This window comes from Lingula anatina, chromosome 9 (assembly GCF_051362555.1).
Source record: "Lingula anatina isolate TDL-2025a chromosome 9, LinAna3.0, whole genome shotgun sequence".
Classification (NCBI taxonomy): Eukaryota; Metazoa; Brachiopoda; class Lingulata; order Lingulida; family Lingulidae; genus Lingula; species Lingula anatina.
In genome coordinates, this window is record NC_141775.1 from 5,614,640 (window position 1) to 5,640,190 (window position 25,551).

The 25,551-nt window shown below is 36.9% G+C and overlaps 4 protein-coding genes across 6 annotated transcripts in view; 2 read left to right on the top strand and 2 right to left on the bottom strand.

Annotated features, from left to right (window-relative positions):
• Positions 1-432: 432 nt before the first annotated feature.
• On the bottom strand, positions 433-18,101 carry LOC106164496 (translesion synthesis protein REV1). Of its 2 annotated transcripts, XM_086996130.1 has the most exons (22): positions 17,929-18,101; positions 16,254-16,386; positions 15,804-15,972; positions 13,996-15,488; positions 13,434-13,726; positions 13,000-13,124; positions 12,469-12,623; positions 11,833-11,952; positions 7,836-8,056; positions 7,244-7,388; positions 6,340-6,470; positions 5,940-6,151; positions 5,420-5,531; positions 5,024-5,162; positions 4,665-4,834; positions 4,275-4,373; positions 3,860-3,901; positions 2,631-2,708; positions 1,890-2,021; positions 1,527-1,680; positions 1,107-1,209; positions 433-800 (listed from the first exon to the last, which is right to left on the bottom strand). In XM_086996130.1, exons 1-22 carry the CDS (start codon positions 17,989-17,991, stop codon positions 689-691), a joined length of 4,401 nt encoding a protein of 1,466 aa, XP_086852256.1. In that variant the 5' UTR covers positions 17,992-18,101; the 3' UTR covers positions 433-688. The 2 variants fall into 2 exon arrangements, with proteins under 2 accessions (XP_086852256.1, XP_086852257.1); XM_086996131.1 differs by lacking the exon at positions 3,860-3,901.
• LOC106164505 (chloride intracellular channel protein 4-like) overlaps positions 16,755-25,551 on the top strand; it is a 30,125-nt gene continuing 21,328 nt past the window's right edge. The window contains exon 1 of the mRNA XM_086996142.1: positions 16,755-17,357. The gene's annotated coding sequence lies outside the window, so the exon portion shown is untranslated. The remainder of the gene's footprint in view (positions 17,358-25,551) is intronic.
• On the top strand, positions 18,014-21,726 carry LOC106164495 (ciliogenesis and planar polarity effector 2). Its single transcript, XM_013542434.3, has 6 exons — positions 18,014-18,169; positions 18,794-18,912; positions 19,250-19,402; positions 19,856-19,980; positions 20,349-20,485; positions 21,058-21,726. Exons 2-6 carry the CDS (start codon positions 18,795-18,797, stop codon positions 21,281-21,283), a joined length of 759 nt encoding a protein of 252 aa, XP_013397888.2. The 5' UTR covers positions 18,014-18,169; position 18,794; the 3' UTR covers positions 21,284-21,726.
• Positions 21,850-24,203, bottom strand: LOC106164468 (uncharacterized). Of its 2 annotated transcripts, none has more exons than XM_086996146.1 (4): positions 24,039-24,203; positions 22,712-23,140; positions 22,387-22,498; positions 21,850-21,988 (listed from the first exon to the last, which is right to left on the bottom strand). In XM_086996146.1, the coding sequence occupies exons 2-4, from the start codon at positions 23,126-23,128 to the stop codon at positions 21,975-21,977; spliced, it is 543 nt and encodes a 180-aa protein (XP_086852272.1). In that variant the 5' UTR covers positions 23,129-23,140; positions 24,039-24,203; the 3' UTR covers positions 21,850-21,974. The 2 variants fall into 2 exon arrangements, with proteins under 2 accessions (XP_086852272.1, XP_086852271.1); XM_086996145.1 differs by having other exon boundaries at positions 24,030-24,178.

The window sequence follows — 25,551 nt, forward strand, 5'->3', positions numbered from 1 at the left end:
CCTACGTGATGTTTGTCACCAAGTGCCTCAGGTCTCTGTCAACAAGATAAGCTGAATACTGCTGTCGTCTATGGCATGAGTGTTTTCATCATGTGACTGTATGAGTTCACAGTACTGTCAGTGGATTCATAAGGAAAGAAAAAGGAGAATAATATTGCTACACTCTATTCTGATACCCTAAATCCATGTTCTGTCCTGTAAGTGAAGGAAAAACAACAATGGTTGGAAAAGAATAGTGCATAGACTTAATTATAGTATATTAGAAATTGAAAGGGATAATAACTGTTCGTTTTGGCCAAAAAAATGAATTTTGAATGACTAGAGTTGTAAATAAAATTTAAATTCCATCTTTTATTCTATGGAAACTTAAACAGAATGTGGAATCTTCCCATTGTAAACAGTAATGCTGTTCAAAAGGCAGTACAAATTCAATGCTGCTCATACTTTTATCTTTATCAAATATCTTTGGATAAGAAAACTGAATTGATTAAATGTGCTGCCACCTATAGTTGAAAGACAGGTATGCAGTGCTGGCCTCTATTGTTTTATTCCAGGCAGAATATTATCTGCCTCACCTCATGCTCCAGGAGGAGCAAAGGAGATATGTTTATCAACAAATACATATGATGCTATGTGAACTTCATGTCTATATGTTTTAGAGCTGGTGGCCAGCTATTATTATAAATGTTTATTCCCACTTGAGGGAGCTACCGTAGAAAGCCTGGACCACCAGCTGAGCCATACGGAGCACATTTTGGAAACCGCTACTCCACTCCTTAGATGCAGTTTTCTGGACTTGTCTGAAATTAGAATAATGTCATGTTTTGTTCAATAAGTGTTATCACCAGCTATATACAAATACTATAATTGTGTACAAATGTGCTACATTGAAAGGATCCCTTTGGTAACAGGTTCTGTAAAATATCCTAGTAAAAACTAAATCAAATGATACTTTATTGAGGTTAGTGTAGTAAATGTATGTGACTATTGAACATGTAGCTTTATGTATAAGAATTGATGACCAATATGTTCTCTGCATCAAGTTAAAATACATGATATGACAGAGAGAGAGGGAGAAAGAGAGAGAGAGAGACTGCAACATTTACCTTCTTAGAAACTTCAATGTCAGGTCCACCATCTCCAAGTTCTTGTCCTCCACAAGTTCAGAAACATATTGCACAATTATGTCCAAGTCCTCTTCAACTGGAGCTGCAAATACCAACCAGTGAAAAATGAGTAACTGTACAAAATAAAATACTTGTGCTTTAATAATAATGATGATAGTCTGCAACACTGAATGCAAACTGTTCATGTTCTATTTTTGAATTACTAACATATTCCTTACCCTTTCAATAAGTGACAAATATTAGCATTACCTTAAAAATCTAAGTACTGTAGAGATACCAGTCCCAGAAACATACGAATACAAATTTTTTTTCGATTATCTACTCAGCTTTTTTTTATTAACAGACAGTCTAAAATAGTTCATTTTAATTCTAAGTAAAATTACATCCCCTACAACCAACCTGTCATTGATTGCACCCACTCCATCAGTAGAGTTTTAACTTCACACCATGTCACTGCACCACAGAGATTCACAGCAGGCTTGTCTTGCTCCACAGTGACCCCTTTTGTTTGCACCGACCCCACGCCACCTGGTGTTTTGTTACTGCTGTTCATCTGTTACGTGTAAATTCAAATCAAGGATAGTTATCCAATGGTAAAGGTTTTAATTACTTTTATATATTTTGAAATGAATACTTCAATAGCTCACAAGAAAAATATAGAAAACAAAACTTGTTACAGTTATCCTATGAAGGAAATCACTTGCCACCATTTGCAATAAAATAAATAAATGTAAAAGATTAAAAAAATACAGAAGGCAATACCTGATTTCTGGTTTGTTCCGTTACTACACCTTTAGCTGGTTGATTCATCACACTACTGATCTTCGGCTGATTGGTAAAATTCAGCTTCTTTGGGCTGAGCTTTTTGTGTTTGCCTGGCTTCCCATGGGGGACCTAATGTAAATATCAAGTTGTAACACAAATACATATAGGGCTAATTCCCAACTGAAACAATCTGTCCAAGTAAATATCAGGTTGTAACACAAATACATAGGACTCATTCCCAACTGAAACAATCTGTCCAAGTAAATATCAGGTTGTAACACAAATACATAGGACTCATTCCCAACTGAAACAATCTGTCCAAGTAAATATCAGGTTGTAACACAAATACATAGGACTCATTCCCAACTGAAACAATCAGTCTTAGTAAATTAATCCAGTTCTGCCAGGATTAATTCTCACTGAATGCAATCAGATTAACAGATCAACAGGTGTTGAGAAGAATATAAAAAAAGCTGGTGATTATACGAGTATATTGGAAACAAGAGGAGGCATGTGAATCTGTTTATCTGAAAGTAAACCCTTTCGAAACTGGTGGCTATTCAAAGGCTCAAGGGGGGGTCTAAAAATGGTCTGTTTTACCCATACAACATTGAGAAATTGCACTGAACCTTCATGAAATTTTTATTCAGAGCAGACCTTTTTTTGACCATTTATTTTGAACCACCAAACTCCCTCTAGAAGCAGATGACCCCTTATAAGTTTATGATTATTGCAAACCTTGAACAGTGGGCTGCCCTTTTTCTTTCCAGCTCTGTTGGGTGAGGCATTTTTAGTTGGTGACTTTTCTTTTGACAACTGAAATAAATAAAAAAATTGAGATAACATATAATGAATACACTTTGGGTATTTAGAAGATATTTATAACATGAACACAGGCCTGGTGTACACACATTGGCACATGTACTGCAAATGAACACATCACAGGGCTTGACATACCTAATGGCATTAACTTCCCAGCGCAAGTAATTTCTGTTGTCCAGAAACTATAATTTTGCCGAACTTGTCCAAAAATGCAAGCGACATACTAATGAATCACTTGCATGACACCTCTGTGTAATTCTCCAGAGAATCAAGAAAATCTGAATAAAGTAGTACCTTGCCGATCATTTATTTGTCCACTTTATGTCTACTGATATTTTAGTATCTACACAACACCGTCTCTCCATGCTCTTCTATCCCTACCCCCTGAGAGTGGGACAAGTAGATTTTCAGACCTACTTGCCCCCCAGGCAAGTACCTCAAAATAGTTTGTCAAGCCCTGACATCATGCAAAAAAAAGTGCAATAACAAATGTTGTGCTTCATAAACAATTATGCAGCAATGGAAAAAATCACAAAATACACACCTGGGGTTTACAACTCTATTTGAAACTCCTCTTTATAAACATCAGTTGAGTCTATGCAAACACTAATAGCCTAATTACCCGTGTGCTTAGTGCAGTGAACCACATTAATAAAAATACTGTACTGATCCACTCCACTGGCAGGTTGTATTCACACCTGGGCTAACATATATGACATAAAATTGATACGACAGGAATGGTAGTCTCCCCATACACTGACCCTGATACTTCCAGCTGACCCTTACCTTCAGCAGTCATGTAGTATTTAGGCCTTCTATTCCTAGGACTACAATTCCTGTCTCTACGGCCCCACTCACAACAGCAAACAAACTAGTCCTCGTTTCAAAAGTGACCAACCTACTTGAATGCTTGTTACCCAATCCCCACCGGGAATCTATTCAGTGTCTATTAGGGGATTAGGTGGGAAGTTTTTAAGTGGTTTGCCATGTTTTGATCTGCGGACTAGTTAGACAGCTGTTCTGAATGCAGCTTATGTTTATTTTTACACAACCAAACCAAACTGGAAATGTCACATGTCAGTTTAAACATTCCACATAGATATACCGCAATGCACAAAACACAACACAGATCACTCTGAGCACACCCTTTTTTTCCTCGATGAGTCTCCCGATTGCAGCATTTGGAACTAAAAAATCATCCATATATTCAGGTTATGCAAAAACTATCAATTAAAAAATTAAGAATGAGAAGGAATGAATCAAGAGTCTCTTCACAAAATGACTTTAAAATTTTTAAAATTCAGATCGTGGGACAAAAGAAACAAGTGTAGTACAATGTAAAGTACAACAGCCCAGTTATATTTATATGATAAATACATGAATATTTTTCCATCTCTTTCAATGCACTCTAAGTTCTATCACATTTTCATCCAAAAGCAATTCCCTTTCTTCTTTTAATCTAAACAATTAATTAAACTTAGCTGTAAAAACATTTAAAATACTTGTTTATAAACAATGTGGCACTTGCCAGGAAGGGAAAGTGATAAAAGTTTTTTTTACCAGTTCTTGCTGCTGCTGTTTCTTTTCTTGTCTTTCATAGGCATCTTTAAGTTCCTTTTGCATTTCAGGTGGCAATGCATCAAAACAGCTCATATCAACCTGAAAATATGGTCATTTGTGAAGAGGGTTTATTGTTTGTTTGTTTGTCTGTTTGTTTATTTGAGGATAAATAATGCTTATAAAAAACTGGGTTCTAGTTGTCAAAAAAGGCAAAATCATCTACTTATCCTTCTTTTCTGTTAGTGTTTTTAGAATAGAACTGAAGGTTACAGGATTATCTAGAAAAACAATTATTTAAATAAAACACAATAACATCTGCTTGAAGCCAAATGAAAAAAAATACAAAATTGCTTATTATGTAGCAGTTTTTAAGGGAGCAACAACCTGTACCTGAGACAGAGAGGGAAGAGGGACAATGGGACCAGACAGATGCCTGGGCCTCTTCTCTGCGTCATCAACATCAATGTTTGTTTTATCTCTGGTGTCATTCTTAGTTGTAGACTGAGTGCTTGGTGGAGTGGGCACTCTCCAGTGTGAACAGCCTGGTAAAGGTTCTCCATCTTCAATAAATATATAATTAAATAACAGCAATGCAGTCAGAACAGGTTCACAAAGATGCAAAGTAACTTTTTTAATTTTTTAAATTTGTAATATACACAGCATGTTAAATGAATTGCAATGATATTTTATGTGAAAATATCTGGCTGTCTAAGACTAATTTATAGTTTATTTGTGTATCGACTTTGTACCATTCTCTGCTGCCATCTTGGCAAGAGGTGCATTCTGGGTAAACGCAGCTGCAGTGGCTTTTTCTTTGTGGCTTTTGATCTGATTTTCTATCTGCTCTCTAATGTCTGGAGGCAGCTCTCTCAGTACCTCAGGGTCCACCTGTCTCCAGCAAATTGTACAAAAATTCAATGATGTCTCAAAAGGGTATTTTCAAACATTTTTTTTTAGTTTCAAACCTAACAGAGTGACAATACATTAATAACAGAATACAGTCAATGATGCCAAGAACATAAGTTACAAATTGTTTTTTTCTATATTTTTTCATACCAATTTTCCCTTATCTGCCCTTACCAGTATAATGAACACTTTCAAATTCATTATCTTCAATAAATTGAATCCTAAATACATACACGTACCTGAGATGGGGACGGCAGATAGGTCTCTGCCTCAGCCTGTACAGCGCGGGCCGTGGTCACAGGAACATTAAGGTTGGGGAGAGGGGGAAGGACACCCTTGGCAGTCTTCCTTCTGGTTAAAACAAAGCATAAGAACAAATTATTAATTTTAAACACAACTTTGTATTCAACCTTAAAATCTACATGGCAGTCTACATATTTTTCTTATATATTATCAAATTATCCTGCTGACTATTAGAACTAAAGATCACAAAAAAGAGGCCAAGAACAAACTATTTTCTTGGTACAAAACTAATAAACAGTGCATATAGTCAACTACGTATATTGTTCCAATAGCAGTTTTTCTTTTTCTTTCTTTCTTTTTCTTTTTTTTTTTTTTTTTTTGGGGGGGGGGAGATTAAGACGTTTGTTTTCTCAGGTTATCACAACTCTGACCCTACAATTAGCTTTAATCTTTTACAAAAATTTTCTGCTAACTGACTTAAAACAAGTAGTTTGAAGGCGTTCAGTGTTGCTTTACCTTGCCAACTCAAACATGTCAGGTGTCTCTGCCATTTTCGTTCCTGAGTCCACAGTAACTTCAGCTTTGGTCTGTCTTGATGTACCTGAGACATTAGAGCCATCTTGCCCAGGTCCTGGTAACTGTTTTGTGTAAGCTAATATGCTTTGTTTCCCACCCCTCACTGTGGATTTGCCACTGTTGTCTTCCAGTTTGCTTACCTGGATTCCTATCTGGAAATGTAATACAATAGTTGTTCATGAGTATGAATGGCAAAATAATTTTATATGATCATGCAAAAACAAAATAATCAAATGTCTAAAATGGAAGGTTTAATGTTTGGGCACCAGATTTTTTTCTGCTTTTATTTATTACACTACATTAAATTTTAAAAAAAAGATTGAAAGAAATTATACTTTACCCCTCTGAAATCTTCTGCATCAATCTTAAGTTGACGTACAAGTTTGACACTCTCTTGTCCAATCAGATCTGCTTCATCAGTGACGGTTGCCAAGGTGACAGATTTGGCCAGGTTGTCACATACTCCATGTCCTAGTCATACAATAGTCACATGGTAAAAGCTAAGACTGGGTTCCGATACTTAGATCGATCCATCTGGATCAACCTAACTCCCTGGGGGTTCATGCTATATTGCTATCAGCTCAAGAGGCTTAAATGTCTTTCACGCCTACCGAATTGGCTTGGAGTAAAGATAACCACCCCCTAACAGTTTTACTAGGCGTGACAGACGTTTAAGCCAGTTAATTTGATAGCAATTTAGTGAGACTCCCCATGGAGATAGATTGATCCAAATATCTGTGGGAAAGGTCCCTAAGTGAATATGAGGCTGCATTCACAACCAGTTGATCTGTGGACTAACAAATCCACAGATTACACATGGCCGACACAAACCTAAATGAAGTGTGAAAGGGATAACTACAAATACAAAACTACTTTTGACTTAGCATCAAAATAAATAAATAAAAGTGAAGGTGAATGGGGGGATTCTTAGGATAATTCTGCTTAACAAAATTATCACTTGTATGTCATAATTTCTAACCATTTATTTGATCATTTTCGTCCCCAATATCCCATCTATCCATCATACTTGACCCTAGTGGTCACAACGCATAAAACAAAGGACCAATCAAAAATATAGTGAAAGTATAGGAATGGCACAAGATTAAGAGGCATGGTGATCCATGACAGCCAACCTGCTGAAAGTGGATGGCACCCAATAATAATTACTCACAATGTACAGACTGGGTGATGTTGGAACATGTAGATGAAATAATTAACTTGTGTGAATAAGTTTTCCTTCTTACCCATAAACTTGGCAGTCTCTTTAGGAGCATCCTGGCTCCTGACCTTCAACTTCACTGTTATACATTTGCCCTTCACCTTGACCTTTGACATGCGATTGTGAACCTCCTCTGCTAATTCATATAAGAACTTTTCCACTTCCTCCCACTGTTAAAATGAAAAGGATATAAATTAATATGTTGAACTAAATGATTAAGTATAAATATTTGAGTTCATAGTCATTTGAAAAACTTCTTGGAACACAGCAAGTTGATGTAAATATGATGCAATTTTGACCAAAAGAAGGAGAATTTCTATGATAACTGAAAGCATAAAGCTTTTGTCCCAAGACTTGAGACCTTCACTGCAAGAACAAGCAAGGGGGGGGGGGGGGGAGCACAACTTGTCTGACACCTGGGACAGTGTTACAGTGAGCAGTTCTCACTATACTGTTCAATATAAACTGTCTCGCAACTTCAATGTGACTGATGAAATCCCAAATGTTCACCTATTACAGGTATGCTTTCAGTAAGTGTAAAAATTGAACAGTTTTAAAATGTCATTATGCTGGACAGTTTAGCTAATTTAAAAAATGAAAATAAACAAGCAGTCTACCTTCGTGAACCTAATCCCATAATTGATCTCAGCAGAGACGGATTTTCTTTCCTTCTCCACTTTGATTGGACGATCATCTATGCCCCGACAAAACCTGTGCAGTGATTGGCCAGTTTTGGGGCCGAATTCCTTCTGCAGAGTGGACAGGGAGACTTTCTGAAGGTCACCACACGTCTGAATGTTCATGGACTTTAGTCTGCTGGAGGTTGACCTGCCCACACCTATGGGGAATTGTAGAGCAGGTAAAAGGGACAAAGTTTATCCAATAATTACCTTGTTTTAACAAATTAATTAAAATTAAAATTGCAAATTAAATTGCAATTGCAATTTAATTTAATTAATTGCAATTTAATTAAAATTAATTGCAATTTAAAATTAAAATTAAAATTAATTGCAATTTAATTAAAATTGCAAAAATTAACTTTACCAAATAAGAGAATTGTTTGATTTGATTTGATTTAAAAAAAAAAGAGCTGTTGCATTTTTCATACACAAGTTTTAAGGTGAAACTTTCCTTGGTTTCATCAATCATCATAGAGATCATATTCCTCAATTTGCTGAGAAAACTGCTTGTTTGTATGAGTTGACAGGGAATAAAAGTGTTTTCAATTGGTCAGATGAACATCAAATAGCATTTGAAAGTTTAAAACAAGAGTTAACAACTGCCCCTTGTTTAGCCTTTCCTTTGTCTGAAGGTGAATTTATACTTGATACAGATGCATCATATTCATGTATAGGAGCAGAACTTTCACAGTTACAACATGGTGAAGAAAAGGTTATTGCTTATGGAAGTAAAATTATGTCACCTATACAGCGGCGTTATTGTACAACTAGAAAAGAGCTCTTAGCTGTTGTAAACTTCTGTAGACAATATAGACATTATTTGTTGGGAAGAAAGTTCAGAATCCGAACAGATCATCATAGTTTAGTGTCGTTGTTAGGATTTAAAAACCCAGATGGTCAGTTAGCAAGATGGTTAGAAGAATTATCTCAGTATAATTTTACCATTGAACATAAACCAGGAAAGAAGCATGGAAATGCAGATGCATAATCAAGAATACCTGTAGCTATGAAAGAATGTGATTGCTATAAGGTGGGAGTGAAATTGAGTGAATTACCCTGTGCAGGATGTCATTATTGTCAGAGAGTACATAATAATTGGTCAAGGTTTGAGACTGATGTGAATGATGTAATTCCTCTGGGAAGTAAGAAATCAGATGACAATGTAGTTGAATCGAATGCAATGGATGATATGAAGAATGAAACAAATTGTGAAAAATTCAGTTCAGTTTTGATGTGTCAGAGGGCTGATACAAATGATAAAACTGATAAGAATGAAAGAGATGAATTATGCAATTGGTTGAAAGGATATGACTTGAAAAAATTGCAGAGAAAAGATGCAGATTTGAAAATAATCATAGGTTGGTTAGAGAATGGTGAACCTAAAGAATCAGAGTTGTATTTGTGTAGTATGGCAGTGAAAGGATTGTGGAATTGCAAAGAACAATTGATTCTTTTGAATGATGTCTTATATTACAAATGGGAAAAGAGAGAGGATAGAAATTTATGTTTAATTGTACCAAAAGATTTGGTCAATGAAGTTTTATTTTTCCGTCATGATTCAAAAACAGCTGGTCATTTTGCTTATGAGAAAACTTTGCAAAAATTCAAACAATCATTCAAGTGGCATGGAATGAATAGAGATTGTAAATTGTATGTAAGTTCATGTGAACTTTGCAATAAAAACAAGCATAGTACTGTTCGACCAAAAGCCAAAATGAAATTACATCATGCAGGATTTCCTATGGAAAAGGTTCATTTAGATATACTTGGACCATTTACTCAAAGTGAATTTGGGAATTCTTATATTTTGGTTATGATAGATCAGTTTACTAAGTGGATAGAATGTGTGGCATTGCCAAATCAGACAGCTGAATTAGTAGCAAAAGCATTTTTTGAAAAATTCATAGTTACTTTTGGTTGTCCACAAGAGATATATACAGATCAAGGTTCAAATTTTCAAAGTAGCCTATTTAGAAATTTGTGTAAATTATTAGAAATCAAACAACTTAGAACAACTGGTTTTAGAGCAAGTGCTAATGGACAAGTTGAAAGATGCATGGGTATTATTACACAGATGATTAGATATAATGTAGAAGGGAATGTAAGATATTGGGATAGAGATTTACCTCAATTAGTTATGGCATTACATTCAACTGTGAATGCATCAACAGGGTTTACTCCTAACATGATGATGTTAGGGAGAGAAGTTTTTATGCCATTGTATTTACTAACAGGTTGTGTGAATGAAAATTTGATACCATATGAGACTCATGAATGGTTGAAAAACTTGAATGAAAGCCTAAATAGATCACATGAAATGGCTAGAGAAAAATTGAAAGGTGTGCAGAGACGTCAAAAACAATTGTTTGATGCAAAATTGAGAGAGAGTGAATATACTTGTGGTCAGAAGGTATATTTGAAGGATGAAAGTCATAAAAAGGGAGAAAGTAAGAAACTTAGACCCTTATATAGAGGACCATATGATGTTATCAAAGCATCCCCACCTCTCTATACCATTAACGATAAAAAAGGAAAAAACCAGGTGGTACATCATGATAGATTGAGAAAATTTGTTGAAAGAGAGAGTGATTTTCAGTTGAATGAACCACAATTGGTGGAACCAATTGTAAAAAGATCAAGATTTGGTAGACAAATTAAGATGCCATCTCATTTAAGAGATTTCGCCTTAGAATGATTATATTGATGTATATTTAGTTTATTAGTTAAGGTATAGTTGTATATAAATACTTCCTTAATGTTCGGCAGTGCCGAAATAAAAGGAATTTAATTATTTGTATTTTTTTGTCTAGGTGATGGATGATACCAACATAAACAGCATTTTGCTAGACATAGATATCACGTGGACCAAACAATGGATAGAGAATCCTTCATCTCTGTTTCAAATTTCATTACAAAACTTAAAACCAAACTCTCTGTATGAAGCCAGAACTATAATCTATCTAGGAAAGATATTGAATGAAAACCTTCTAAAAGAGAAGGGAATGGATTTTCTTATTGATAATATGCATATTTATAATAATGAGATTTCCAAAGAAGAAATGATACAAATAATTTTTTTTCTGAGAGACAAATTATATGGATAAAGATATATATTTGATAAAGTATATTATAGTTTGTACTTCCTATCATATTACAGGTAATTTGATCAAAACAACAGTCCAAGTTGGTATATTTTTTTACATATTTGTTCGAATTTTATTGTTGAGCATGATACATTGAACACTGCATGAATAAGTTTATAGCTATTTCTTTTGGATTAGGGTTATAGAAAAAAAAATTTGTTAAATATTGCCTAACATAGTTACACTGTTCAAACTTATATGTTGCAGTTGAGCATGTGTTTTGCATGTAAGGTAGTTGGATTGGATATTGTTACGGTATTTATGGTAGTTGGATTGGATATTGTTGAGGTAATTTTTTCTTATTATATATTTTCATGATAAAGTTTTTCATAGATTTAATATAAAAGTAATTTAACTTTGCTTTTGGTTTGAATATTTGAACATAGTTAATGCGGCAATGCTGTATTACTATGTTAGTAATGTAATGCTATGCTGATAGTGTAATACTATATTAATAATGTAAAATTATGTTAATATTCATTTGAAAGAAAAGCTCATTATCATGTATATTCATTCAAGAAAATAAACCATTGCATAAGTTTATTTCAGATATGGATGATTTAGACATGCTAGGTGAAGCCTATTTTGTCCTGGATTATGATGACACTGATTTGGTGGAAGATCCTACTGCCCCAATTGGTGAAGAGGGGGAGGAAGTTACCCACCCAAAGAACCAAAACAATCTAAAAAAAATAAATAAAATAAAATACATCTATTAAGCTCTCAATGTACAAGCTAATGTATGTTTCCCTTCTTTGCTATGGTCTGCCTGGTAGTAAATTCCTACTCACCAGGGATATCTTGTATGGACTGTGTTTTCATGAAGTCTGTCACTTGATCAGGGGGCAAGTAGAACTGACCGTTTGGTTTGGCCACTCTGGTACACATCCGGGCAAGTAGTATGTTACTGGCTGAGAAAATGTAAAATATCTTGTTGTGAAATCTCAACTAACGCTATTAAAACAGAAAAAAAGTGCATTTATTCTGTAGAACCAACTTGAAAGCTTGCTGTGTAATCCCTGTAAAACAGAATAACATTTATTTGAAAAATGAAAATCAGAAGTGTTTATATCTTGGTGGTGGGATAATGGAATAACAAGGGTATCAATATGAAGTTTCATTTTTTGCACTAGTACCAACTACAGGTCCATTTGAATGGCTGAACAGTATGCATGTGATCAGTTTCAGACACAAACACAATTATGAATTTTCATAAACAAATAATCAACAAAAGTAAATGCACATCTCTTTGGATCATATATGTATTTAACTTTCTCTCTGCACTCCTCTCTCTGTCTCAAGGATACACACAGTGACACAAACACACAGTGACACACACAGTGACACACACAGAGAGTGACACACACAGTCACAAACACACACACACACACACACACACAGAGCAAAACTACAAACACCTTCAGTACCTAAACCTGCCGAGGCATTGCACTTGGTGACCGCTCTAATCTGCTGTCTTACAATGGCCGCCAGTTCCTCAGGCGAGGCCCCAGTGTCCTGCAGCAGTTCTGTACAGTCAACATACATCTCATCACAACTTACAGCCTCTATGTCATGAGTGTAGCTGAATGGGAGAAAATGTGTTTAACGCTCAGAAGTTTCTTTTCTTAATTATCTAAATATATCAATTTCAATCTAATTATGCTTTTCCTTTTTTAAACAATACAAATTAATAAAACACGATGTATTATGTATCAATACTGAGGCATCAAGTATAATTTTATTCAAATTCAATGAAACACAATTACCGCTGTAAAAAACAATAAAATATTTATATATCTAAACCTAATTTTCAAAAAAAAAAAAAAAAAAATACAATTTTCTTTGGTAGCCAGAATGTAGAAATCATGGTAAAAACAGTTTAAAATGCATGCATCACGCCCAAGCATCCCCATTTTCATTACTTAACAATTACTGAGATATATTTTACTCTTTACTACCTTGCTATGATATCATAGAGTTGCTGGGCCACCGTTTTGTAGCCTTCGAAGTCATAGGGTATGGTGACTAGCTCAGGGCAGAGCCTCCTGGCCTGACCCATGAACATACCATTCTTCACTCCTACCTGGAAATATGTACAACATTGTGTCACAACAGTATAATGTGTTAGTTGAAATCTACTGTGTTAGTTAGGGTGCATTATGGTAGATTTTCTTAGATTAGATGCAGTGTGTTCTGATTAAGTGTGCTAGTTGAGGTTTGTTATGTTAGTTGAAGTTGTGTTAGATAAGATGCTTTGTGCTAGTTGAGCTTGTGTTAGATAAGATGCAGTGTGTTAGTTGAGATACAATGTCACATGAGATATGTTGTTATGATAATTTTGCATCAAACTTGTGTGGACATTTTACATTCACTTAGCACGGCATCTCCTCACCTTCCTTGCTTCGTAACTACAAGATGCAATCTCAGCCATGGAATGAAAGGTTGCTTCGCTGCTTTGCTGAACTGGACCTGGCTTGTCTTGTACCTCACCAAGGTCAGTATCAAGATCATCATCCAGGTTCGTTTGGGAATCGAGTTCACTGGATTGTTGAATGACAGATTTTTTATTTTTTCTCATTCTCTCTTCTTTTTTCTTGTGCCAAAGAGAGAATTCTTTCTCAACGTCTTTTTCTGACTTGTCAGGGACCCCCTTTCCTCTGGAATGTGTGACTGCTACAGGTTTTCCTGTGGAAAAAAATCCAAAATCATCCAAGTTTCAATCAGTGCTTTCAGTTTAATATCAAACTGAATTCAATACCATTGTGAAGCATATACTTTAGTTCTAAAAAACAAAAATATGTACACTCAAATGTCAAAATGTCACAGATTTACAAAATTTACATATTTTAGATATATTATCTTGTGGTAAACTTGTGACAAATTTTCAAATCATTCACAAAAAAAAAAAAAAAAAAAAAAAAAAAAAAAAAAAAAAAATTACGACACTGACTCACCACTTAAATCTGGCCTGTTCCTCAGTCCAACTGACACAAAAAATGAGTCCATATCAATGTGCATTATAACCCGCCCTGATTCCTCACTGAGCTGCTTGATTTTGTCACTATTGAACTTTTTTATACCCATTCCACTAATATCACAAATTTCAGAGGACAACTTTTCACCATAAGACACAGAAAGACGATCAAGAGCAATATCCCATGATGCATCAGTACCGTTCTTTCTTTTCTGCATCATCTCCTTCAGATGAGCACGCCCCAGAAAATCGCAGCTTTTGCTTTGTAGCTCATTAACATAAGCCTTGAACTCTGCCCCCCAAGTTGACAAATAGTGGAGGCGAGAGTGACTGTAGAACTCTGCAACAAAGTTTGCCTCGCCAGCCTTGGACATACGGGAATGTGGGGAATACTGCCCTCTGCTACTGGACCCTTGACCACTTCTGGCCGTGCTGGCCACACTGGATGAAGGGTGCAGCTGGCCACCTGAACCAGAAGTTTGACCACTACCACCAGACCCTTGACCACTTTCTGAGATTTTGGACTGAGGGGACACAGAGAACGGCTGTACATTAGAACTTGATCTTTGAGCATTGACTAGAATTCTGGAAGGAGAAATCTGCTGACTGGCTGATCTTTCAACATTGTCTGACATTCTGAAGGGTCCAGAAAAATGAGCACTTTTATCTGGAACATGTTGATTTGTATTTGGTGGAGTAGTAGAACTGGCATTATTTTCATCTGGGCCTTTGTTTAAAGTTTGTAACAAACATGATGATGGTGATGTTGATGCAGGCATTGGTGACGATGTTCCTGCTGATGATAGTGATGACACGGATGATGTTGATGATAAATCTTTAAAAACTGGGTCGGAGTTTTTCAAAAATGGATGATCACGGCTGACATCAACTGTCCTCCTAGGAGGTGGAATGTGGAATGCGCTGTCTTTTAAAAAACTTGCTGCTTCTCCAGAGCTGTCTCTTTGACCTGAGACCTTCTCTCTCATTAGTGTTGTAGACTTGAAATGCTTTGATCCAGAATCTGATAGCTCCTTATTAAGATTTTGTTCAGACATGGAGGGTTGAGCTGCCCCATGATGAAAATCAGGTAATTTTTTAACAACTGAGACAGATTCTGTGATAGGAGAATGATGCGAAATTGTGGCAGGTGAAATAGAGTTCCTAATTGGTGAATGTCGCGATAGCGAAGTACAACCAGAAAGATAACCTTCTTCACAAAAAAGATCATTTCTAGAACTTGAATAGTGTTTCGTTTTACTACTGCTGACAGAATTTCCATTGCTTTCAGTTTCCAATCTTGAGCTATATGCAGACTGGCAACTAGAGTTGTTGTTACTGACAGCCTCATTTCCAAAGTGAGGCTGGTGTGTGGAGGATGTTGCATGACTGGAGAAGCTGAGAGCTGGCTGTAGCTTTGATCTGGCTGTATACAGAAGATAGGGCACATGTGACAACAGTTTGCCTGCCTTGATGCTGGAATATATCAAAATATCAATAATTTTATTTATTGATATGAAGATATTGTTAATAATATATTCAGACTACTGTATTAAAACAGCAATATTGCAATCACATTTATTTGTTGAGTTTTTTTCCAGGAACCTTCTCGCAAAAGAGAAAAGAAGGCCCATAATGATGCATACAATTTCATATAGATGAAGAAAATGAACTCATAAACTCGATACTAACAAATGTATCACCAGCCAAGTTCAAAAGACTTTCGTTAGACTGAGTCAGTGTCACTAACTGACCAGTGCATGGTTTAGAGCTGGTCATTGTGTCATTCACCTGTCTGTAATCCAGTCTGGCCTGACCACTTTCTGTACCTTAAGGTCCCTGATCTTACTGTCCGGCAAGTTGGACGCTATGACGTGGGTGACTGAGAGTTTGGACAGGTAGTGGATGTACTTCCCGCCATGAAGCATCATAAGACGCTTTAACTGGTTGGCTGATGGATCTGAGGAGAGCAAAATATAGAAATAAATTAATAAATAGTCATACCATATATATCGATAAATACATTTATAAATAGATCAATAAATAAATTAAAAGGTAAATATGTATTTATCTATTTCATGTCATGTAAAATACAATTTAAAGGGCAGTTGCAAAAATTGTTACGGACAATATAATTCCTACATGCTATTTGATTTAGGTAAATATATTCTCTTATGTTTTGTAGTTGCATTTATTTTAAAATGTAGTACATGCAAAATCATATCAAGTTGCCCTACATACTTGTATATCCATTTACAAAGATAGCTACTCCATGGAATATATTTGAACTTTGCCCTTCTTCAGTTTGGGCTACAGGCTTTTCTTCCTGGAACTGTTCCTGAAGTTTCTGTTTCTTGGCATTCATATAGCCTCCCTGAAACCACACAAACAAAGGCATGACAGCATTTTACTGGCAAGGATGCATTTCAACTAGATTTATCAGGGGCTTCTCAATAATCTGAAGGTCCATTGGTCCAAAGAATTGTATGCACACACCTCTGATGAACTTTACTTTATTACCAGTACACTATGACTAAACACTTTATTCATGCATCAGCTGTGGACTATCAAACCTTCGGACCAATGGACCTTAATTTGGACTATTGCTAAGCCCCAATTTATCAACAAAAATTAATAACGCTCATACACGCTCGGCTGTCACCTTGATTGGATAGTAAACAATTGTCGTAAAATCGCTAAATGATATTAAAATCGGGTACATAAACTTAAAAACCACCTAGGACAACCTCAGACTGCCACATTAATCCAATACAATGCAAAAATAAACTATAACAAGTGGTTAAAGCCTTCAAACCGAATGTCGTAAAGTCCCCATATACCTCCATAGAGACAATAAAATAGAATAAGCTTCTGAAACAAACCTGACCCAGTTCCAACAGAATAATCGAAATAAAATACTGCCGGGCATCGGAGCGGCCTAAAACTTGGCACGCTTACCGCTAATACTGCAGGCTACATCATCCCGTCGCTCGTTTGTAAATTCCGTGCATGGCATACGCTGTAAATGAAAATTCCACCTCTGATGTTTATCTCAGTCCTCTCTAACCTACCATTACGAAAAAGAAGCCATGCCATTGGACAATGCGACCTCTGCGGTTACGTCATTTCCTGAATTGGATTGTTGAGAGGACCAAGATAAACATCAGGGGTGATATTTGGTGATATTTGGATTTACGGTTTGATTGTGCGTATGCCATGCACGGAATTTACAAACGAGCGACGGGATGATGTAGCCTGCAGTATTAGCGGTAAGCGTGCCAAGTTTTAGGCCGCTCCGATGCCCGGCAGTATTTTATTTCGATTATTCTGTTGGAACTGGGTCAGGTTTGTTTCAGAAGCTTATTCTATTTTATTGTCTCTATGGAGGTATATGGGGACTTTACGACATTCGTTTTGAAGGCTTTAACCACTTGTTATAGTTTATTTTTGCATTGTATTGGATTAATGTGGCAGTCTTAGGTTGTCCTAGGTGGTTTTTAAGTTTATGTACCCGATTTTAATATCATTTAGCGATTTTACGACAATCGTTTACTATCCAATCAAGGTGACAGCCGAGCGTGCGCTCATATTGCAGGTTTATTGCTCAGACACCGTTTGCAGTCTTTGGGGACTGGACATCTCAATGTGTAATGTATCTGAAGATTTTTTTTTCAGAAATTGTCAAAAAATAATGACGATATAACATTGTTGTGATTATAATAAATAACTTCATCTTCTTTTTGTAAAACATTCGAACCAGAGGATCTATTTAAAATCTGGATGAGCGTTAAATGCAGACGTGGAAGATAGACCGCTTTCGATATTTGATATGATACATGACATGTACTCAGTATACAGTATTTGAACGTCTTTCGAGTTTCGTTTTCACATCGTTTTGAAGTAATTCTAATCTCACCCGAGATCCCCATCCGTCCTTGTCCACAGTCTGACGTTTCGTACCTCTCTGCATTGAGCTCATTGCATCTTTTAAGTTAAAACCTCACGTAATATCCACCATTCACCAGAACTTCACGTCATCGCATTTTGCAACAAGCCCAAACATGGAAGAATCCATCTTTAAAATGCCCGGATGCAAGCTATAAATAGGTCACTTCCGGGCACCTGTAGAAAGCGCCAGTGTGCCAAACGTAAATAAGGTGAGGTTTAGAAGCAAGTCTTTGACTAAGTTTCAGTTGTGTGTTGTTCACTGAAGCTGTCTACTTTTGAGTGAAAATATGAAAAGAAAAATAAGTATGGTAGAAAGTTCAATGAAGATATACATTTTACCAAGCAGTAAATGCACTTGTGCTACGTACTAGTATTTGTAACTTTCACATTTTGTAGCTGACATTGGTACACCTGTACTGTAGGTTGTATGTTGCTCCCTCCATGGCTGTGCTTGCTTTCAGTTTGTACGCTGTGTTTTGCAACGATCGTTTTAAGCTACACATCCTAAGCTTCGTTACATGGGCCATGCGAAAGGAATCACATTCACATGCTAGAAGTTTTTGGTCCACTGTACAGTGTACAATGTAATGAAATGAGATTAGATACAGATGTGTGAAAGCAGTCCCAGTTTCACACACACACACACACACACACACACACACACACACAAAAAAAAAAAAAAAAAAAAAAAAAAAAAAAAAAAAATACTGAAGTCAGTTCCCTGGCTTAGTTGACTAGGATATCCATGAGACTGCTATCTCACTGCTCCTGATAGGGTAAGCTGTTACCATATAACCATGTAACCTTGGTAATTAAGTTCATGGTCATTACAGAATGGACATCCTGGTCAAGCCAGGCAGTCATGTCCAGTGGGACTGGTACAAGAGTCACGAGGGACGAGAGGTCATTATGTCCATTATGCACAGGAATCTTCATCAACGAAAAGTCTTCGGTGAGAGTGACATTTTTTTTTGTAAATTTTGTTGCAGCCATACTAGTAGTTCTTGTCAACTGAATTGAGTTCATTTAGTAATTTTAACTGGTTTTGGATGTTTTATTATAAAGATTTACTGTCATACCAATTAATAATGTCAGATTTTTCATATTCTAGACTGTGCTAATTATATAATATTTCACAGTCATGCTGAAATACTACATGCAGTTTGCCTCCTTTTCTATCTCAAGATTAAACCTTGTTTAAAAAAAATACTGGTACAATATAAGACCCTATGTATTTTATGCTAATGATATAATATTCCACACTCACAATTGGCATTGTTTTCTGACAGGGCTGCTGGAAAGACCCAGTTTTCCCCCACATTTGGCTCCGGAGGAGTACAGGTTTAAGATATTCGTGTGTGGAAAGAGTGGCGTTGGTAAAACAAGCACCATTTCTAAGCTGTCAGGGAATGAAGTGCCTTCCATACACAGCGAAACACCAGGTATAAGTACTGGTAGATATAGGTCTAGGATGTTAGCTGCTGGTCATAGAGAGTAGACCAGTACATTTGACATAGTGGAATTATTTTGCAGTTATTTAGAGGTTGTTTTCAAGTCTGTTATCTGTACATTTCATGCTTGGGCTTGTTACTTTTGGTCCTTTCAAATTGTACATGTATATATATCAGGCCTGTAGGTAGAATGGTTTCAAGGCGGTTGAAAGAACTCCCTTTATGTGTTTGGAGAAAACATCTGCTGCGAATCAAGTTTGATTAAGAAATTCTAAACCAGTCAAGGGGGGTTAAAAAAAGATAAACTTTTGCAGAAAATAAGAATATATGCCTGTGCTCAGTACACATTCATGTATATCATTTCTATAAAATGCCACATCTTCCCACTGTTTACTATATACTACGTAGTACTGTTTAATATAAAATGTCACATTTTCCCCCCAGGTATCCAGACTACAGAAGTATACTGGCCAGTGAAGATCTTACATGAGGACAAAGTGGTCATGTTTCAGCTCCAGTTCTGGGACGCAGGAGAAAATGCCCTCAAGAAGTTTGACCATGTTTTACCAGTAAGTCCATCATGCACTAGCATAACAAGGGATTTAATGAAAGTTTGATCATGTTTTACCTGTAAGTGCAGCAATGCACGGGCATTATGAGAGATTTAATAAAAGTTGGATGATTGTTAAATAGAAATATGAAATATGGGTTTTTAAACAAAATTTATACTGGAACTTGTTCAGATAGATAAAGAAAGTAGGGAATGCATAATGAGTAATGATAATGTGTTTAATTTGACCACATTGAAGGGAAGTAGTCAAGCTCTGGATTTTAATATCCATGCTTGAATTTGTGGTAGTAATTCACAAAATTGATTGCAATTTTTAACATAATTTAAGTTGATAAAATGTGGACTAAGAAATAATTTCCTTTATAGGCCTGCAAGGACCAAGCAGATGCTGTGATGTTTGTCTTCAGTTTTGTGGACAAGTCTGGATTTGAGGATCTTCCGCAGCAGATGTCAAGGGTTATAGAGCCCCAAGACAACGTTTGTAGATTTATAATGGGAACTAAGTATCCTTTGTAATGATATCGTCTGCTGTGGTTATCGCACTCGACTCTGTAAAGGGAAAGCTACCAAAAAGCATGAGAGTTTTTATACATCACACAGGGCCTAGTTTACTTGGTGAACACTAGATGGCACTTGTGTCCTGCTCGGCCCCTTTTTATACATATAATTTTAATATATCATATATTTTTTTTGTGGTTAGAAGTTGTTGTGATTTTGTAGTAAACTTAAATATTCATTTGTTTTATACTAGTTCTTGGATCAAGTATGGATTCCCACCTCTCACACGCACTGTCCCTGCTGGGGCAGAGGAATTAAATCTTGGCATGCTTTGAAGTGGATCATGGCACTAGTTTGTCCACAGTTTGTCCACAACTGGTTGTGAATGTGACCTAACTTTGTTTGAATATGTTCCATTTTCTTTCTAATCCAGTAGGATGAAGCTGTTGTAATAAGTGACATGTGCAGGTAAATTATTTTCTTCTGATCTGATCATTTACAGATCTATTATTTATTTATTTATTTATATAAAATTATTTATTTATAAAAAAATTGATTTCCTTAACCCCTGTCTCAGATATGACCTCCACGCACACAGCGAGATCACGCAGAGGGACATACGAGACTTTGAACAACAATGGAGGACGCCAGTGCTCCGCATTAAAAACATCACAGACTATAGGCAGACTGAACTCAGGGGCGACCTTAACGAGGTAGCACCAATACTTAACACGATATGTGAACACTTGTGGCACAGGGAACAAATACTACAAGGACGATACAGTATACCTGTAGAAGTTTGAGGGAGGTTTTCAGTGTGCGAGAAAGGACTGAGCCTCAGAAACATTCGTTTTTTAGTTCTCTTTATGCTGTTCAAGAATTTGTTTTTTTTTTTAAGGTCAGTTCTTATTCTCAGCATTTACTACTGGTGGATTTTTAGTCTACGAGATAAGCAATACATTTAGATGATATAATTGTGCTTGTATGATCTGCAAAACTTTTTATTCTCTTCGTCATTAGCGCGTTTGGCATTTTGTGACATCTGATTTCCGAGAAATACCAATCTCCATAACTTGAGATTATAAAAGTTAAGGTGCTTGAGAACAATCTGGTGTCGTCTGACCAGACCCGCACCATCAAATTAATTAAGACGCATTTGTCAGCAGGCACAGAAGAGAGAGAGAGACAGGAGAGAGAAAGAAAGAATGAGATAATGAATGAGACAGAAAGGAGAGGTGAGAGAGAGGGAAAGAGCGTGTGTGTGCGTGTATGAGAGAGAGAGGGGGAAGTGAGTGTGCTGAAACGTGCTCCGCCCCTCAAAGATGGTTGCAGCTAAGATTTTCCATACGATGCAAAAGCAAACACTTGAACAGCTCTTAGTCGACTTTTTCTACAATTTTATTGCTGCGGAAAGTTGATTTTGATCAAAAATCTCAACATGACGGTCTCCTGACAGGACATTACTTCTGTGTTTAAGTCACGTGGTTGGATCAGCTATTCGACTTTCTCTACAAATAAATGGTAAATGATGTAGAACTACATGAATAAAGTTTTTTTCAATCAACGTCTATTAACGCTACATACACTGTAGTTTTAAACAGGTGGGAATTATGGACCATATGGTAGTGTAAAATCCAAAGGGGTAAATGATAACCCAAGTGAAATTAGTTTTTTAATGGATCCAGTGGTACTGGTAGTGGAAACTTCTATTTCACTTCAATAAAACAACTATGTTTTCCCTCACATTGTAGACGGAATGAGTTGAGATGGTGGTAAACTGGAGGGTAGTGGATAGGTGAGATGATGGAACTTTTTAAATTGAAAAACACTATTCAGTAACAAGTAAGAGGAACATAATCAAATAGGCATGTTCATCAGCAAAACGCGACATAATGAGTTTTCTTACCGGTGTCGTCCGAGTTCGGAAAGTCGGCTGTGTCTTCAAATTCGTCCGAGTCGGATGTTATTTCTCTCTCCATCTCTGCAATCTCTTCATCGGATAGAGTATCTGGCTGATCCTAGTGTTAAATAAAAAATCAAATCAAGTGCTAAAATTAAGAAAACAACAAACAGATGAAATAGGAAGAAAAACCAATGTGGAGTTTGCCAATGAGCCACTTTTGGGGGGAAAATAATCTACTTCTCTTATAAATGTGTCAATGTGAATTTTAATCCTGGTGTGTTCTACAAAATAGCAATCACACCAGTGCCAATGTCTCTCCTGAACTTACCCGGCTGAACAAAACCTCTGCTGCCCTCACAATTGCATTCGTGAAGCCCTGCTCATTACGGGGACCGTGAGCAACGTAGAAATCGAATGCTTTGTTGCACAAGTTGGCCACATCGGAAGCATGCACATCGGGCTCCTGTTCACGCACTGCTTTTGTGCACTCTGGCACGAAAACCCCTCTGTTAGCGAGCATTTCCCATTGACTGGGCGGTTTTCTCATTGTTAATCTCTTAAGGGCATGCTTGATCCTGTTAAAGCGTATTCGAAGGCGAATTCGGGGTAGCCTGACGGGTGGTAACCGGATGCGTGGTATTCGGATGCGTACGCGAAATCGGAATCTTCTTCTAAAAGCATCCGCCTCATGGACGTAATATACTGCAAAGGCGACGGCCAGTAGACATAAAATCGTGAACTTCATCGCAGAGCTGCTCTGAAAGATAAAGTAATAATGTTTTTGGCGCTCTTTTTTTAAAATTAATACACGTGTGCTTGCGCGTGCGAGTTTGACGTTTGTTCGAGAAGGACTGTGTTCACGTGTATGTGCGTGCGTGTTTGTGCGCGGGCTTTTGCAGACATGAGTGGAAGGGCTGTCCTGTACCGCACCAGTTTGTCCAGTGTAACGTACGTGACAGAGACTCCCCCATGAAAGAGAGTCCGCTTTCTCTTCATTTGTATAGGTAAGCCTCTCCCTAGATTTTGACACACTTTAGGTACAGGCTAACCCTAACCATTATAACTATATGGAGGGCGGACTATCTGTTACACAGACCCTCAGTTTCGTCACACCTGTTCTAAATGCAGGATTTTTACTCCCTTTCACAATTAATATTCTATTCAATATTAATCTAGTTTTAACTGGTCGCGTCGAGTGTAGGTGACTCTCTGAGGTCATAGAAAGCATATAAGCTTGGTCAGTCTCTCAAACTGGAGCGCTACAGAAAGCTGCACTGTTCAATAACATAAGACCAGAAGGTCATTGAAGTGTGCACTAACTATTCTATTCAGTAAGGTTGAAGTGAAATTTACATGAAAGCATATATGTATTAATACACGGGTGCGTGCGCGTGCGAGATTGACGTTTGTTCGAGAAAGATTGTGTATATATATATACAGACCTATGTGAACACATACGTTATAACGATGACGTCAACAAACAGACTGTCTAATCTAGGAAATTTCATGTTCTTATACCAGATCTAATAGACTTATCAAAAGTAAAAGAATGAAAAAATAGCTTATGACCGAAAGAACTTCTGGTTCGTTTTGGCTAAACCTTTGTCGCAAAACACGGTGATATTAAAAACAAAAGGTCTACCTACTTTACTTACAGTTAACCTACAGTTGATCTCGGTCGTTTTTGATATAATCAGCCTCCAATGGTTTTCGACTTCTTCCACTTCTGTCCAGTCCCCCAGTCATGTGCAAATGCAGGGAGTAGACGGTGCTTAAATACTCGTCTCCAGGATCGAGTTACCTGACACCGCTAGTGACACAAACAGAGCGAGACTGCGACGAGATTTCCATCAAAATTTCAGGAAATTTGCGCTCCTTTGCTGGGATGGAGTTTCCAGGTATGTCATGATATGGTTAGTAAAATGACGCAATATGATAACTCGGGTCAGAGGAAAATATTTGCTTCTACGACAGGTTCTGGCAGAAAAACTCGGAATTTCAATGCGATTTCTGTATTGTGCCTTGGTTTTTAGTGATTATCTATCTAGCCTAAGATTAACAGGCTGGGTTCATTGAACGATTTAAACGGTGTTTAGTTCAACAGAAAATGATAATTAAAGAAATTGTTCTCAAAGTCAAGGTATAGAAATATTGAGATTGCTTGCGTGATTTTTCACTTCGTGTATTAGGGGACTGCACGAGGATGGCCAAATTCTTTCTTCGATATACACGTTATACACACGGGCGTCTTGCTAAAACAAATCAGCTAGGTTTATGCCACGTCAAGCTGCGAAAGAGGAGAGAGAGAATGGGAGAATGAATGGATGAGAGAGAGCGAGAGAGAGAGAGAAGATGAGCGTGCTGAAACGTACTTCAGGGATGGCCGCAGCTAAGATTTTCCATACGATGCAAAAGCAAACACAACGGCAATGGTAGTGGAACAGTCTGCTTATGAACAGTTTCCCATTACTATGTCAGGTGACATTCAGTCCCTTTGCTGACCCCAATACTCCAACTAACCCTTACCCATACTTATCATATGGGACCCCGGACTTCTATTAATTCCTAAGACTACCGTTCCTATTACACCCGACCCTACAGAGTACATGTAAGCTACACCTCAAATTCTTACGTACAAGATACTGATTTTTGGTATTGAATATTTTACCTTCATTCAGCACAGATTTCAGGGGCGGATCCATAGCTATTTTCTGACCGTTTTCCAAATTATCTTTGTTGATCCATTCTTTATTTTTGACCGACTTCCGACAAAAAGAAATAGATCCCCATCAATGTAAACTTGAAAATCCAAAAGACCCAGAAGACGGCCTCGATCCGCCCTTGTGATTTGTATGCGTGTGACTTTGTTGGTTTGGTGACAACTTTGGAGATAAAAAAGAATAGATATTCCATGACTATTTTCTTAAATTTCCGTTGCTGATGAAGCGAACGTGAGCTTTGGGGCGTGAGGTTTGGCCTTCTGACGGTCTCGAGTATACCTTAATCTTAATTATTACAACTTAGGCATTCTTTGAATCCATTGTTTTCAATGTTTATATTTCTTGATTATCATCTCTCCATGATTCAAGTGAAATGGAGGTCTAGGAAATGTTTGGGTGTCTCCGAGTTTCTTGATACAAAGGATGTCCACGTGTACGATACCCGCCC

Coding starts and splice junctions, on each gene's coding strand:
- LOC106164495 (XM_013542434.3), top strand. CDS start 18,795: ATGGACATCCTGGTCAAGCCAGGCAGTCATGTCCAGTGGGACTGGTAC. Junction 18,913..19,249: donor TCATCAACGAAAAGTCTTCG/GTGAGAGTGACA, acceptor GTTTTCTGACAG/GGCTGCTGGAAAGACCCAGT. Junction 19,981..20,348: donor AGTTTGACCATGTTTTACCA/GTAAGTCCATCA, acceptor TTTCCTTTATAG/GCCTGCAAGGACCAAGCAGA.
- LOC106164496 (XM_086996130.1), bottom strand. CDS start 17,991: ATGAGCTCAATGCAGAGAGGTACGAAACGTCAGACTGTGGACAAGGAC. Junction 15,489..15,803: donor CCAGACTGGATTACAGACAG/GTGAATGACACA, acceptor GATATATTCCAG/CATCAAGGCAGGCAAACTGT. Junction 12,624..12,999: donor CTCTATGATATCATAGCAAG/GTAGTAAAGAGT, acceptor TCTCCCATTCAG/CTACACTCATGACATAGAGG.
- LOC106164468 (XM_086996146.1), bottom strand. CDS start 23,128: ATGAAGTTCACGATTTTATGTCTACTGGCCGTCGCCTTTGCAGTATAT. Junction 22,499..22,711: donor CAGAGGTTTTGTTCAGCCGG/GTAAGTTCAGGA, acceptor ATTTAACACTAG/GATCAGCCAGATACTCTATC.